Source organism: Ictidomys tridecemlineatus, chromosome 5, assembly GCF_052094955.1.
Source record: "Ictidomys tridecemlineatus isolate mIctTri1 chromosome 5, mIctTri1.hap1, whole genome shotgun sequence".
Lineage (NCBI taxonomy): Eukaryota > Metazoa > Chordata > Mammalia > Rodentia > Sciuridae > Ictidomys > Ictidomys tridecemlineatus.
Window position 1 is genome coordinate 44,955,655 of NC_135481.1, and position 14,130 is coordinate 44,969,784.

At 37.8% G+C, this 14,130-nt stretch overlaps 1 protein-coding gene across 16 annotated transcripts in view; it reads right to left on the reverse strand.

Annotated features, from left to right (window-relative positions):
- Fmn1 (formin 1) overlaps positions 1–14,130 on the reverse strand; it is a 395,944-nt gene that overhangs the window by 87,476 nt on the left and 294,338 nt on the right. For all 16 annotated transcript variants that reach the window (XM_078049877.1, XM_078049880.1, XM_013363695.4 and 13 more), the window contains one exon: positions 5,673–5,765. In XM_078049877.1, coding sequence (XP_077906003.1) covers positions 5,673–5,765 — 93 coding nt within the window. The remainder of the gene's footprint in view (positions 1–5,672; positions 5,766–14,130) is intronic.

The following is a 14,130-nucleotide window of genomic DNA, read 5'->3' on the forward strand; positions in this document are numbered from 1 at the left end:
CAGAAAAGATTTAAAGATTTTAAGTTTGAGGAAGGTAGTAGGAGGTGGGTGGGGAAGGGGAGAGGGAAAAGAAAGAAATTTGCTTTAGAAGGAAAATATGAGCTCTGTGCAGAGATTTCTGGAAAAAAAAAGGAAAAAAATCAAGCTTGTCTTTATTAAGAATCTATTTCACAAGCCTTTGAAGAGATAGCTTCCTCCACCTTCCAAAGATTAACACTCCGTTATTTTAGTGGCCCAGAACTCACAACAGATTACCTTCATTTTGGCCATCTGATAATGTCTGTGACCATGTCTGCTAGTACTTTCTGGAGTAGCAGTGAGACACACACGAACCCATTCTGGTCCAGGCAGAGGTACATGCATCCTCAATCAGAGTTCTTTCTTTCACAAGCTCTATAAAGAATAAGAATTGTTTTCTCTCACAGAGGAGATTACCTAATAACCTGCTTTTATTCTGTAGTTCAGAGGTTCAGTTATGGTTCCTATCAATCTAATCTGATCTATGTACTTTTCAAAAGAATTGATTATATACATGTATGTGCCCAATACAAGGGGGAAGCCTTATCAGAGACAAGCGTTATTAGCCAAAAATGTATCTTACCAGTTTCTAGCATGCTTTTACCAATTCTGAAAGGATTTAAATAGGAAATCCACAGAAGAAAAAACACATAACCTGCAGATACTTGACACAATTCAGACTGTTGGTTAATAATTCAATAAATAATTGTTTACCATCAATTATGAGCCAGGCTGAGCCTACATTATGTTGGGACAAGAAAGTAAATAGAGCCAGATATACACAGCCCCCAGCTGTCATAGAGTATTTGGCCATTCGTATACTCTAATTATTTTTGCACTCAATGTGGGAAAACATATTTACTGTTTTCTGTTTGTTTTTAGCTCAATAAAGTTATCTAGTTTTTACTATTGGTAGAAAATAGTTTCTTGACATTGAGAATATCTATAATCTCAGCTGGTCAAAGTACTTTAAAGGACAGACAGTTTCAGAAAGTAAGGCCCAGAAGGATTCATTCAGATTCATTTTGAATTTGGCACCATTCATCAACAGCAGGTAAAATTAATGAAAAATTAGATAAAACCACGCGTGAGAAAGCACCGCCATAGAGACTGCTTAGGTTCAGCCTCCCTGCCAATGCTATAAATACAAATGGCCAATTTAACAGCATGAAAAGACCACCTACAAGATCTATACCTGGGATCCGACCAGTTGCTCTGCACCTTCCTTCAATTATAGGATCCCTGCCATGTTTATGGGACTTTTAATTTGAGCATCACATTTTTGAAGGCCATATCATTATGGCCATGTTTGATCTAAGGGTGGGAATGCATGAGCTTAAAAAAAAATGCCTATACAATATGCTCTGAACTGAGCTGTAAATTGGTATCGACAAGAGCCTACTGTGGGGAAGGAAAAAAACAAACAAACAAACAAACCCATGTATGGCGAAAGGTTTAGATACCATGGAGCTTGCAACCCTAAAAAAAGAGGTGCCATTAAAATTACTAATTCTACTCAGGAAATGAAATCAGTTAAGAATAAGTACCATGATTTTGTCATCACTATTTAAGGGCATTTTAAGAAGAGAGGAATTATAAAAGACAGTAAAGACAAACACATCATCCCCACTTGAGTGTGGCAACAGGATATGATTTACAAAAGAAAAATTAAAATCATCATGATTGTTAGAGAACTGAATTGCAGCTTATGTAAAAATAATCCTAATCATGAATCAACTGAGTCACAACGCATGTGACTTCTCAGGCATGAAGAACGCAATTGCTTAAGACTTGATGAGTTGGGCAGACCCTAAAAAGAAAATTAATTTCTTGCCAAATAATTTGTATAAGCTCTACTATAGAAATATAGAAGTGTCTTTTCTCAAGGATCGTTCTTTTTTGATACTCCATGCTCAAATACACTGAAACTTTAGGAGCCTTCTCATTCTATATCCTTTCTTTGGGCCTTCTCATTCATTCTTTTGACTGAAACAGCTACCTCTAAATTCTCATCCAGCTCTCTCCTATGAACCCAGCACCTTGACTTATGTGTCTCACACTGCGTCAAAGTCAACATGTCCAGTTTCCCTCACTGTCTTCTATCCCAAATCCAGTCTTGTTCGTCAATATCCAGTTACTCAGAGCAAAAAAGGGAGTGTGGTTTTCTATCATTTCATTTTATATTTGACAACACTCAACATAGCCTGTTACTATTAACCATGTCCTTCTTCCTTATTTTTACTCCCATCCCTTTTGCTCTTTACTAGTCTTACTCTTCTAATGCTTTTGGAATGTTAATTAGAATGCATTTCTTAACAATAAAAAGCAAAGTGACATGCTCCCTAAGCCCCCTGACACCAAAACAAAACAAAAACTCAACATGAATGTGTCATTCCCATAGGTACTATTTTTCAATATTATCTATTGCCTTGCAATACACAAAATGGAGATTCTTTATCAAGTCTTATTGTCACTCTCTGCTCCTTTTTGGTCATGAGTGTTCCCTACCTGCCCTGTGACCTGGCCACACCATTCCCCATATATATCGGGTCTTGCATCCTTCTGAGATCTGCAGTGTTTTTCTCTGTCTGGAATGTCCTTTATAACTGTTTGCTGAGAATTCCTAACCCTAAATGTCCTCATCTATAAACAGGGTTTTACTGGTGCTTACCACAGGGAATAGAGGATGATGTGAGAAGGTGATCTGCTCCCCCATGGGATCTAGCATATAGTCACATTCAGTGAATACTGTCGTTCTCATCACTATCACCATCTTCTTTAAGTTTGAACAGAGTGTTTCCTTTGCTGAAAGTCTTTCCTGACATACCGTGGAAGCATGGGTCATTTTTACTTTCTGATTTTACGTGCCTAATAATAGTATCACTTCAACTCCACAATGCATGGGATTTTCACCTTCCAGCATTTCTGATGTTGGGGTACATCTCATAATCTGCACATCCTGGCTTAATTGGCAACAATCTTTCTTCCTTGGTAGGAGGTGCAATAATGGTGTTGCTTATAATGAATGGGGCCTTAGATGGAATACTACACTTAAACTGTCATAAAACTTTGATTATCGAGGGAGAATAATGCATATTTGTGGTAGGTAGAGAATCCTACAATTTCTATGAATCACTGGAAAACCCACATTAAAAAGGAACTACTATTTGGTACTCCAAATAGTACCCAAGAGAAATTCTATTTGTGTGTACTGCAACTTGGCAAAATCCTAGACCCTTAACTGTATCACAATGCTATCAATTGTGTATTTCTTAACTGCAGAGGAATGGTCTGAAGTGGCAGCATGCCCTTGCCAAAGTAGTTCTAATTGGCCACCAAACAATGGCTAGACCCAGCTTGAAAGTGAACATGGGACTAGTCTGCAAGACTCTACACCTTAGTAATGAGGTTGAGAAGGCACAGAAAGAATATGAAGAGGAGAGTGCAGGAATGAGAGAAGGAAGGCCCAGGGACCATGTTTATGCACTTTCCCATAGAAATATTATATAAATCACAACAGAGTTTTGCATTTTTCTAGTAGCTACACTTAAAACAGAGAAATTAACTTCAGCAACACATTTTATTTAATCTAATATATCCCAAACCATTATCACTTTACCATGCAATCAATATATAAAAAAAACAGAAATGAAATATTTTTACATGATTTTTATAAATCTGGTCCTTGGATTAGGCACATTTAAATTGCACAACAGCCACATGTGGTTAGTGTCTGCCCTATCAGACATTCTGATTCCAGACTGCTGTTTCTACATATTCAGTTAATAAGGTCATATTGACAGGCTATTTCCACGGTGGACTGATTGTGTTCAATGATAGATCTTCTCATAATAAGACAGTACTTGGGACAGGATCAAGGAGAATAATTGACCTTAGTATTCCCAGGGCCTTGCATATGGGAGGCTCTGCATGTTTATCTTTGAATATACATTAAAAATGAACTAAGGTTGACAATGGTGGTTCTCAATTTGAGATCCACATTGGAATCACTTGGTGAATAAAAACATCGGTCTCACCCATGGAGATGCTGATGGTAGATCTGGTTTGTTCTGGGTATCTAATTTTTTTTTTTAAATCTATCCCTGACTTTAGTGCACAGTAGCATTAAGAACATGGCTCTCAGGCTTTCTTAGAACAGCCCTTGTTTCCCTGATCAGAAGTTTCTTGAAAAACTTAGCAGAACCAAGATTCTACATCTATTCATATTCATCCCTTTCAACAAAAGAATACAATTTACAAAATAAGTGTTTTAAGATGTGAGCTGGTTTGAAGAGGAGGGATTCTAAGGTCATTAAAGCATACAGGCAGATAAAAACCCCAATATACACATTGTAGAATTTTCCAGATAGGCAATAATAGCAGTTAAAAATAAGAATGGAATCCAAGTACACATAAGCCTCATTTCAAGTTAATTCTACATATATTGAACAGACATTATGAAGTGGTCAGCAAAGGGAAACATTTCATGCTTTTCTTAAGGCCATTTAGGTTAAATTTACCTGGTAAAATTATAAAGCAATGCATTTCCTTTAATAAGTCACATACAAAAACACTTAAAGTCACACAGCCCATATGTTGTATCATGGTATGCTCTCAGTATAGTACTGAGCCTTATCACAATACCCCCCCCACCCCATCACATATAACATTTAGCAGTGGCCAACTCTGATTTCCGCTTCAACAAAATAATCCCTCATTACAGAGGAGGGAGCAATGATCTATGCACAAAGGGAGCATCTGGGATGGAGTTCTTCTGACTCATGGGCTGAGAATTTCCCTGCCAATTCCCAAAGTGGTTTGGCCATACTTTGTGAATTCACTCTGCCTAACAGTCTTTTGTTGATGGTGTGGTATCATGTGGCCTTATGCAATAACAGAAACAGCATGTTGAGATATCCCCAAAGTTTCCTATGTGCATTTCCTCTGGCTTTCGAGTAAAGAAAATGCTCCAACCAAACATTCCACACTTATATTTCTTTCACATCTTAAGTTGAAATTGAGAAATTAAAATAAGAAATACCTAAATTCATGTTCCTGGACTTTGGTCAACAAAAGCTCCCTAAGCCTAACAAAGCTGTGGAGGAAGGAACAGAACCTGCTAAGATTTCTTAGTATGTGTTGTTGCCTCCTGCTTATTGCTTCCATCTACTACAACCCAAGGGTCAAAGAGTGCCAAGTGATTGGATATATCACATTCACTGGGCCTCAGCCTCCCCCTTTGAAAAGCAATGAAAATACAACACTAGTTTCCAAGTTGCTATACTCTTAAACCAGGAAGATAATTACCACTCACTTGTGACAGCTGGCCACAAACCTGAGATGCATGACTATGTAAACCTTGCAAGTGAGTTGCTTGTCAGTTAACATGTACTGAGGATACCCTTGATCTCCATGGAGAGACAAAAAATCTTTGCTCTCAAAAAATTTACAAAAATAACAATAACAATAAAGGATTTAAAACATTAAACAATATTGAAAGGTGACACAAAAGCTATAAGAACATTCCATCTACGCTGAGAGTGTAACCACCCTGGGAAGATTGACTAAAGGAATCACTGGGGCTGGTGGTGGGATAGAAATGGCAGTGGCCCTCAGCAAAAGATCTTGTATGTATGGCTGACAAAGCCTCCTACCTTTCTGGAAGAACTCCTCCAGCTTATCCTTGAAAGGCTGAAGATACTCCTTGGGGGACTCCTTGCACACCACCATCATCTGCTTCTCACTTGCTGTAAAGAGAAGTGTAGAATTAGACTACCTCAAGAATTCACATTTGCTGAGCTCCTTCTAGAAGCCAAGGGCCTGTGCTTTGCACTAGGCATCAAGTGTGTAGACTCCTTGCCAATCACTTTTTATCCAAATTCCAGGGGAAAAAAATAAGGAGTTCATCCTATACCTGTTTTTAAGAACAAGCAAATGTATCACATTCAATTTTCTTCTTAGATACTCATAAAAATCTCTGACCTGGAACACGTAAAATATTCTACCTTTTGCTTTCCCCAAAATAAAGCAGCAAAAACTATTTAAGGACTTAAGCCAGGGTATTAAGGACCCTGACCTTCTTTAGATTCATACTCCAAAGTAGAAATTAAAATAGATTTTGCAGAAGTTTTCAGGCATTCAAGTTGCCAGTAACCACCAAATTAGTGATTTCTCAGGGTAACATACACATCTCAACATCAGAACTAAGCTCAGGTGAGGAAGGACACTGTCTGTCCTTAATGCTTCCCACCTACCCTCTCTGTTAATATTCTACTAATATATGTGAAATAATTTTATGTGATTTACTTCAGAGAGATTATCTAGAATTCATAACAGATTGTTTTGATAATCAAATTGCCTCAAACTGGAGAGTTCTGATTTGAGTAGATGGAAACCATAATCTAGAGTTCACCATCACAAAAGCCAGTGACCCAGGTAAGAGGCATCTCCTCAAAGTTTTTATATATTCAGGTCAGTTGTAGAAATGTACTGGGGAAAGAAAGTCTGATTTCTCAAAGCTAGAACTAAGTCATGACCAGTTTTGTCTTTTGATCATGGTCAGGAATTACTGGTAAGTGCTCATCTAAGAAACCATATTAAAGCCTTGCATTTTTACCATAAAGAAATCATGTCACCTAGTTTATAAAATGAACAAACATGTACTCCAGGTCCTGCAACAATTTACAAATACAAAGATAAGTCATTTTGGAAGGAAGGTATAAGGAAGGGAACTTTACACTGGGGAAAACACTAATCAATAATTTGATGTTTTCAGAACTAGTGTCCCAGAACATTTTCTACAGGCAAAGTAACAAACATGTCAGTACAGAAGCACAGAAAATGCAAAGACCCACTCAAAGTGTCCTTTGAAAGTAGTTATATGACACTTGTCATTTGCAACATTGATAACCAGATTGTTGAAATCCTGAACAACTCTGGGAGACTGGAAGAGATTGAAGCATGGTCTAAGGGAATTCCTTTGTCATTTTCTGAGTCGAGTTCAGAAGAAACTGCATTCTTGGAGGTATCCAGGGATTCATCCTATGATAAGACTTCTGGATCACAGAACACAAATGCCTAAATTCAGGCTGTGTCTATTGATGATATTACTTTCCAAAAGTTTTAAAGAGAGCTTATTTATAATATTTGCCATTATTCTGACAACTATTCCAATGATATTTAGGAAGTCCTGTCCATTGGAATGTAAACACTGATTTTCTTTTTGAAAATGACCTACCAAAGTGAAAAATACAAATTCTACTTTGGGACAAATGAGAAAAAATTTCCTTAAAACCAGCCAAAATGTCATTTCAAAATATTTGTTTTTATGCTTTTATCTTTTTAAGCTTATTTGTCTTCTCAATTATAGCTATATTATAACTTCTCTTATTATTATGAGATTTCCTTTTAGCTCCTTCCAAGTAGATGGATTTTGTGGCCAAATGGCAAGTACATCCTTCTTACCATTTTTTTTTTTTTGTTGTTGAAACAGGGATTTGTTACGGTTTGGATATGAGGTGTCCCCCAAAAGCTCACATGTGAGACAATGTTAGAAGTTTCAGAGGAGAAATTATTGGCTTGTATGGGTCTTAACCCAATCAGTGAATTAATCACTGATAGGAATAACTGAGTGGTAACTAGAGGCAGGAGGGGTGTGGCTGGAGGACATGGTTAATTGGGGGTGTGGCTATTGGGTATATATTATGTATCTGGAGCTTGATGATCACCATGATGTGAGCTGCTTCCTTCTGTCACACTATTCCTCCATGATGTTCTGCCTCACCTTCAACCCCGAGGAATGGAGCTGGACTTCTATGGACTAAGACCTCTGAAACCCTAAGTCCTTAAATAAACTCTTCCTCCTTAAAGTTGTGCTGGTCGGATCCTTTAGTCACAGCAGTGAAAAAGCTGACTAAAACAGGGTGTGACCTCAGAGAAGAGAAAGAGGGAGAAGAAGTTGGTAGAATGGGAACATATTTTGGAGATGAACAAATAGGTCTTGCTGATGCATTCAACTAGGGCTGAGGGACAGGGAAGGGTACAGATGAGCAGGGGTGGCTTATACTGCCATTTACTGACATGGTGAAGAGTGGGGAAAGTATCTTTTTGTTCTTGTTCATTTGTTCCTTCTCTCTCTCTCTCTCTCTCTCTCTCTCTCTCTCTCTCTCTCTCTCTCCCCCCCCCCTCCCTCCCTCCCTCCCTCCCTCCTTCTCCCTTTCTCCCTCTCTCTCTCTCTCTCTCTCTCTCTCTCTCTCTCTCTCTCTCTCTCTCTCTCAGGGGGAAGACATCAAGAGTTAACTTGGAGCTTTTTAAGGTTTCCTCTTGTCTCTATAAATTATGAGGAAAGATTATTTCCTAAAAATTCAAAGAAAATTAAATGATTGGCTCTCATTGCCAATTCAATTAAATTCAAGCTTCCCAAGTCTGGGATTTCAGGCCCAGCTTTCAATTCTATTTCTCACATGTACTAGACCAACCACAACCAAACCATTCAATGTTTCCTAAGTGTACTGATAAAAAATGTTTCTGATTCCATGTCTCCATTCATGTCTTTATTTACCTCACACATAACTCTCCACATAGCCTTATTCATCCTAAAAAGTCTGAGATCCACCATTTCTCATAAGGCCTCTTCCAATTCAGTTTTCACATCTTTTAAGCATCTATAGTATCTTCTGTATAATGCTTTTATTTACCTTTAATTATATTTTTCATGTGCTTTTTTTAATACCTGAGAAATTATTAGGCAGGTTTCACCTACTTATCCCCAAATTTCTCTAGAGGGGTCTATGCATCTGGCCACAGCATCAGATTTCCACACCTTAACTAGATTCTTATGTAGGAAAAGGCTAAACAAAATTAGCATGGTTGACCCAGATGCAGAGCAGGCTTTCCAGGGTCATAGTGTGACTTGCTTGTCTCTTCACTCCTGCCTTCCTTTCCAGGAGATGTGGCAAGGGTCTCAGTCTCTTCACTTGTCAAGCACTGTGGGATATCCCAATCTTGTCTGAAAGGGATTAGTGAATTTTAAGTACCCAAGCAATGTCTACCTCTTCACTGGTGAGGCATAAGCAAGGCAGCCAAAAATCACCATCCTGACTTTGAAAGACTTCTACTTTGAAAAATCAGCACTTCTCAATGAACTTTCATGGCAACATAAATTTTCTCATGTTATTCAGCTATGACTGAGAACACAGGTAGCCATATTTAAAGGAAATCAGAATTTCTCATAAATTAGTCCTTTAAATTCTTTAATCCTCAAATGCAAACAGAGCAATTTCCAATATTATGCAAATTCCAATAATTCTATTTTTATAAGACTATTTTTTCATGAACACCAATAATATGAGGCTTACCTGCAAATTAGTAATAGGATATAATTGAAGCCATGCCAATAATGCCTTCAAAGTGACTTCTCCCCAGCCACAGAAAAGCCAAAGGCAGAGCTCATTTCCCCAATTACCAAAACAAAAACTTCCACTTTTGCCTGAATTAAAAGGGCTGATCGCTGCAGCTTTCCTGTTGTCCTGGATGTGATGACAGAACCCATGGGGAGCCCATCAAAATGTTCAAATTTTATGAGACCATAGCATGGGGTGGTAAAGGGTTTGTATTTAGATCAAGACCTACCTGGGTTCAGGTTGGCTGTGGCTTCTTTTTCTCATCTGAAAAATGAGGAGCCCTCTCCCCCAGGTATGATATGAGAATTAAGTGAGATAGTGCATGTGATGTGTGCAGAATGTTTGGTACTAGGAAGCAGGCTCATAAATATTATTTGTTATTTTTATGATTTAGTAAAATTGGTTGGGAAACATGTCATGGCCAGAACAGCAGGAGAGTCAGGGCTTTGGGGATTATGTGCTACAGATGTTGTGCATTCTATTTACGGAAATACGTCATAGTGAAAATCTCCTGTTTAGAATATGGGGATAATGGTTTTCATTCCCTTGCTGAAATTCAGTGAGATCACTGAAGAATGCAGGCAAACTCCTAGGGAAAGATGAAGCAAAATGTGAAACAAGCCCCTTGGGCCTCTGAGCCACTCAGTTAGAAACTGAAACCAGGACCCATGGCAGCAGTGCCACTGCTGTGCTTGGAGGTCCTTTCCATGCCCCGATGGGTTGGGACTCCCATGTGGCCTATTAGAATTAAGCTTCTCCATACGATCAAAGGGGGAGAGCCGCCCTTCAACCATCTCTGCTGGTGCATGTTCCGGTGGCCAGGCAGCTCATCCAACTTCCATTTATTAACTTGGCTTATTTGAGAAGCTTTCTAGTGGACAAATGGAAGACCTGAAGACTAATTAATGATGACACTGGAGACTGCCAGTGCATAAAGGAGAGAGGTCATGGACACTCCACTAATGCTGGTCATTGTCCAACTGGAAGACTCCTGGAAGATGCTGCTAGACCACCAACACTGCTCCAGACACAGGCTGTGTCCGGCGTTTCAAGGTCAAAAGCCATAGCCACTCCAGCTTCTTTTATTTTCATCTCTACACAATTTTTGACTATCAAATAGTTCTTAGTTTTTAAAGTTTGCTATTAATAAGTAATCCTTATGAGAGAACAAATATTAAAAACCAATACAGAATGCGATAATAAAGAGTAAATTGAGAAAGTCCTGATTTAAAGGTTAAAACGCTGTGAAATGTTTTGGTAGAAGAGATGACGCAGCCTTAATGTTTCAAGATTCCAGATGTCAGGTTTATAAGGTCACACACATGGTTATCTATTGTTTATTTTTGACCCCAAGAACAAAGGAATAAAATTTACTGAGCCATTTTGAAAGCAAGATAGGAGAATACAGAGGCAAGACTCCAATATAATTAATCAAAATCTAATACCCATCTAATCTCTTTAACAGATCAAATGTACAAAAGAAATTGTTAAGAAGGCCAGAGCATATTTCCTTTCCTATAAGTTGAAGGACCTATAGGCTCACTTAAATCAGAATTTTTCCCCCATTGTTAAGGACTGAATCCAGAACCTCTCAAAGTCAGAACACATTTTTATCTAAGCTCTTTGCTTTTCTAATATGGAATCCACTCTTCTCTCTGCTTACCTCGTTCCCACTCTACCCTTCCATGGTCCTGTGCCAGATCTACTTCTTCCTCAGTTGTACAAGACCCTTGTCCTTTACACAAGCTCCATGCTCAAAGCACAACCATAGAAGATTGTTGCAGCAACAGAGAGAACTATTTGACTGCAGCGAATTTTTGTCTTGTATCAGTGGGCTTCAAGTGAGACACACAACTCAGATTCAGACTGTCAAGGGCCTAGGAAGCTTCATTAAGGAGTTTATTATAATGGGGTTCATTTAGGAAATACATCAATTAAACAAATACCTGTTGATTGTAAACAACCTACCAAAAACTGAACCAGGTACTGGGGATATGGCAGTGAAGGAAACAGACTAGCACCTCTCCTCAGACAATGTAACAGAAAATGGGTCACCCACACTTCTCACTGGCTATGGCACACAGTAATTTTTGCTCCTTGTAATATGAACTGAAGCAAACATGTGAGTGATTTCTTCCCTTCTACCTCTACACCTCTACTCTCACCTTTTTAGTAACAAGACAGTACAATGTTCTTCCTGGTGCTTTCTACACATCCACTGTTATGTGTGTATGGGTGTGTATGTTGTGGGGGTATGAGAAAGACTCAGTGCACACTTAGTCCCTATGCCCCAAAATACATTTTTGATAAGATAAACTTAAAAACAAATTGGGACTCAATATCACAATATTAGCATAAGCTAATATTAGTATACGTGGTTTATTTTCATGGTATTGCCTTGAACTGAATGATTAGGAAACTATAAGAAATTCAATATTATAAATACTAAAATAAAAACAGCTATATTTTACTTTGGCCAGGACCAATTCAAGAACTTCTAGGGATGGATTAAAATCATATTAAAAAATATTAGATTCTTCATTTGCATATTAAAGGTTGGCAAAAAGGCAAATGTACTATTTTGTAGCTGTCTTATGTATATACTGTTTTTTTATAAAGGCCACATAGAAAATGTCAAGTAAAGGGAGAGTTCCAATTAACTTAAGTAAAAACAAATGACAGAACCTTAAAATAAAAAGCACATATTTCATGTTCTGAGGGGTTTTTAAAGCATGGCATGGTAAGATAGTGAATGGCATTACAGTTATCAGCAATTCTGGGGTGAGAATGGTTGGCAGGGGCAAAAGGAAACATTTATTCTGGGAAAATACTACACTGAATAAATTTTGAAGGGGACCGCTAGACTCCTTTTATGCCAAATAGCTCTCCAAAGCCCAAGAAAGTATTACGCAGAATAGATTTTGAAGGGGACCACTAGACCCACTAGACTATTTGTAATGGTATTTTATGCCAAATAGCTCTTCAAAGCCCAAATTACTGGGCTTAAATCGGACAACTGTGCATTAATGGCCCATGTGTAGAGAACATGCATGCAACCAAAGGGATTCTTTCTCTAACTTTGGTCTGAGTATTAGGCAATATCATTGTCCATATAAGTATTCATCCAAAGGCAAGCATTTAGGCATGGAGGCACACAGCTTCAATCCCTACTGTTCAGGAGGCTGAGGCAGGAAGATCTCAAGTTCAAAGCCAGCCTCAAAAACTTAGTGTGGCCCTAAACAACTCACAAGACCCTGTCTCTAAATAAAATATAAAAGAGAGCCAGAGATGTAGCTCAGTGGTTAAGTGCCCCTGGGTTTGATCCATGGTACAAAACAAATGAATTGAGAAAGAGAGAGGGGGGGGGGAGGCAAGCATTTGTATTTAAATTGGTTAAAAAGCTTCAATAGTTGTCTGTATATTAGGGGTTAAAACAGCAGCATTAGACACATGGTACTTGGGTCAGAATGTTATCTCAGAATAAATCTGTAAATACATAGATGTATTTACAAATACAAGTGTCACTTTATGTCTGTACATACATAGTGTCTATCCCCCAAAAGCTAAGTAAAACACTCTGCTAAGTTACTAGAGCTTTGGCAGATTCCAAAAAGTATAAATAACTTGAAAATTCACAAGCTGGCAAATGGATAAATAGAATGTACTTTAAATATACACCGAATATTATTTGGCCATACAAAGGAATGAAGTCATACTATTACTTGGATAAGCCCCGATTATGATAAGTAAAAACATTTTAAGTAAAAGAAGACAATCACAAGGACCACATATTATATTAGTCTACTTCAATGAAGTGTCCAGAATAGATAAATCTATAGCAACAGAGTAGATTAGTGGTTGCCTGAAGCTAGGAGAGGAAGAGGCAGAAAGGGAGAGACCAGGGTATTGGCCGAGGGGTGCAAGGTATGTTTTCAGAGTATTGAAATGTTTCTAAAAGTGATGATGGCTGACAACTCTGTGAAAATACCAAAGTAACTGAACTGCATACTTTAAATGGGTGAATTATTTAGAATGTGATTTCACCTCAAAAATCTGCCAAAAAAGATTAGTAAAAACTCATACAAACTGGAACTATAATAAACTGATAGTTTCACATTGGAACGAAAGGAAAGACATGCATCTGGGCTCCTTTTATAAGGTAAATTTTTAAATGTTATGTGCAACTATTCTTCATCATAACAGTTATTTACTAAGCTGTGGATCTGAAGTAAGAGATGAATTTGAGATGTACATGCACTTGAGAAATCAAACACAGACTATCTTCAAAAGGTAACAGCGAGTATTACCAAAATAAGAGTCCTACTAAACTACCCAGCATTGACAAGAGAAATATAAAAAAGACATTTAAAGTTTTGTTTTTAAAATGTAAAATAACAGCTTTGGAGCAATCTTAATTGTGGGAAAAAGCCATGAATATGAATATATCTATACATACACATTTAGACATAAATATGAAAAACTGATACATTAGAAAAATTACCTCTTTAAACTACTCTTTTTTTAAAAAAACATATTTTTTAGTTGTAGTTGGACACAATACCCTTATTTTATTTTTTTACGTTTATGTGGTGCTGAGGATCGAATTCAGGTCCTTGCACGTCTAGGCAAGTGCTCTACCATTGAGCCACAACCCCAGCTCTTAATCTATTGATATATTTATTTATTCTTAGTTTTCTCTACCTTCATTGTC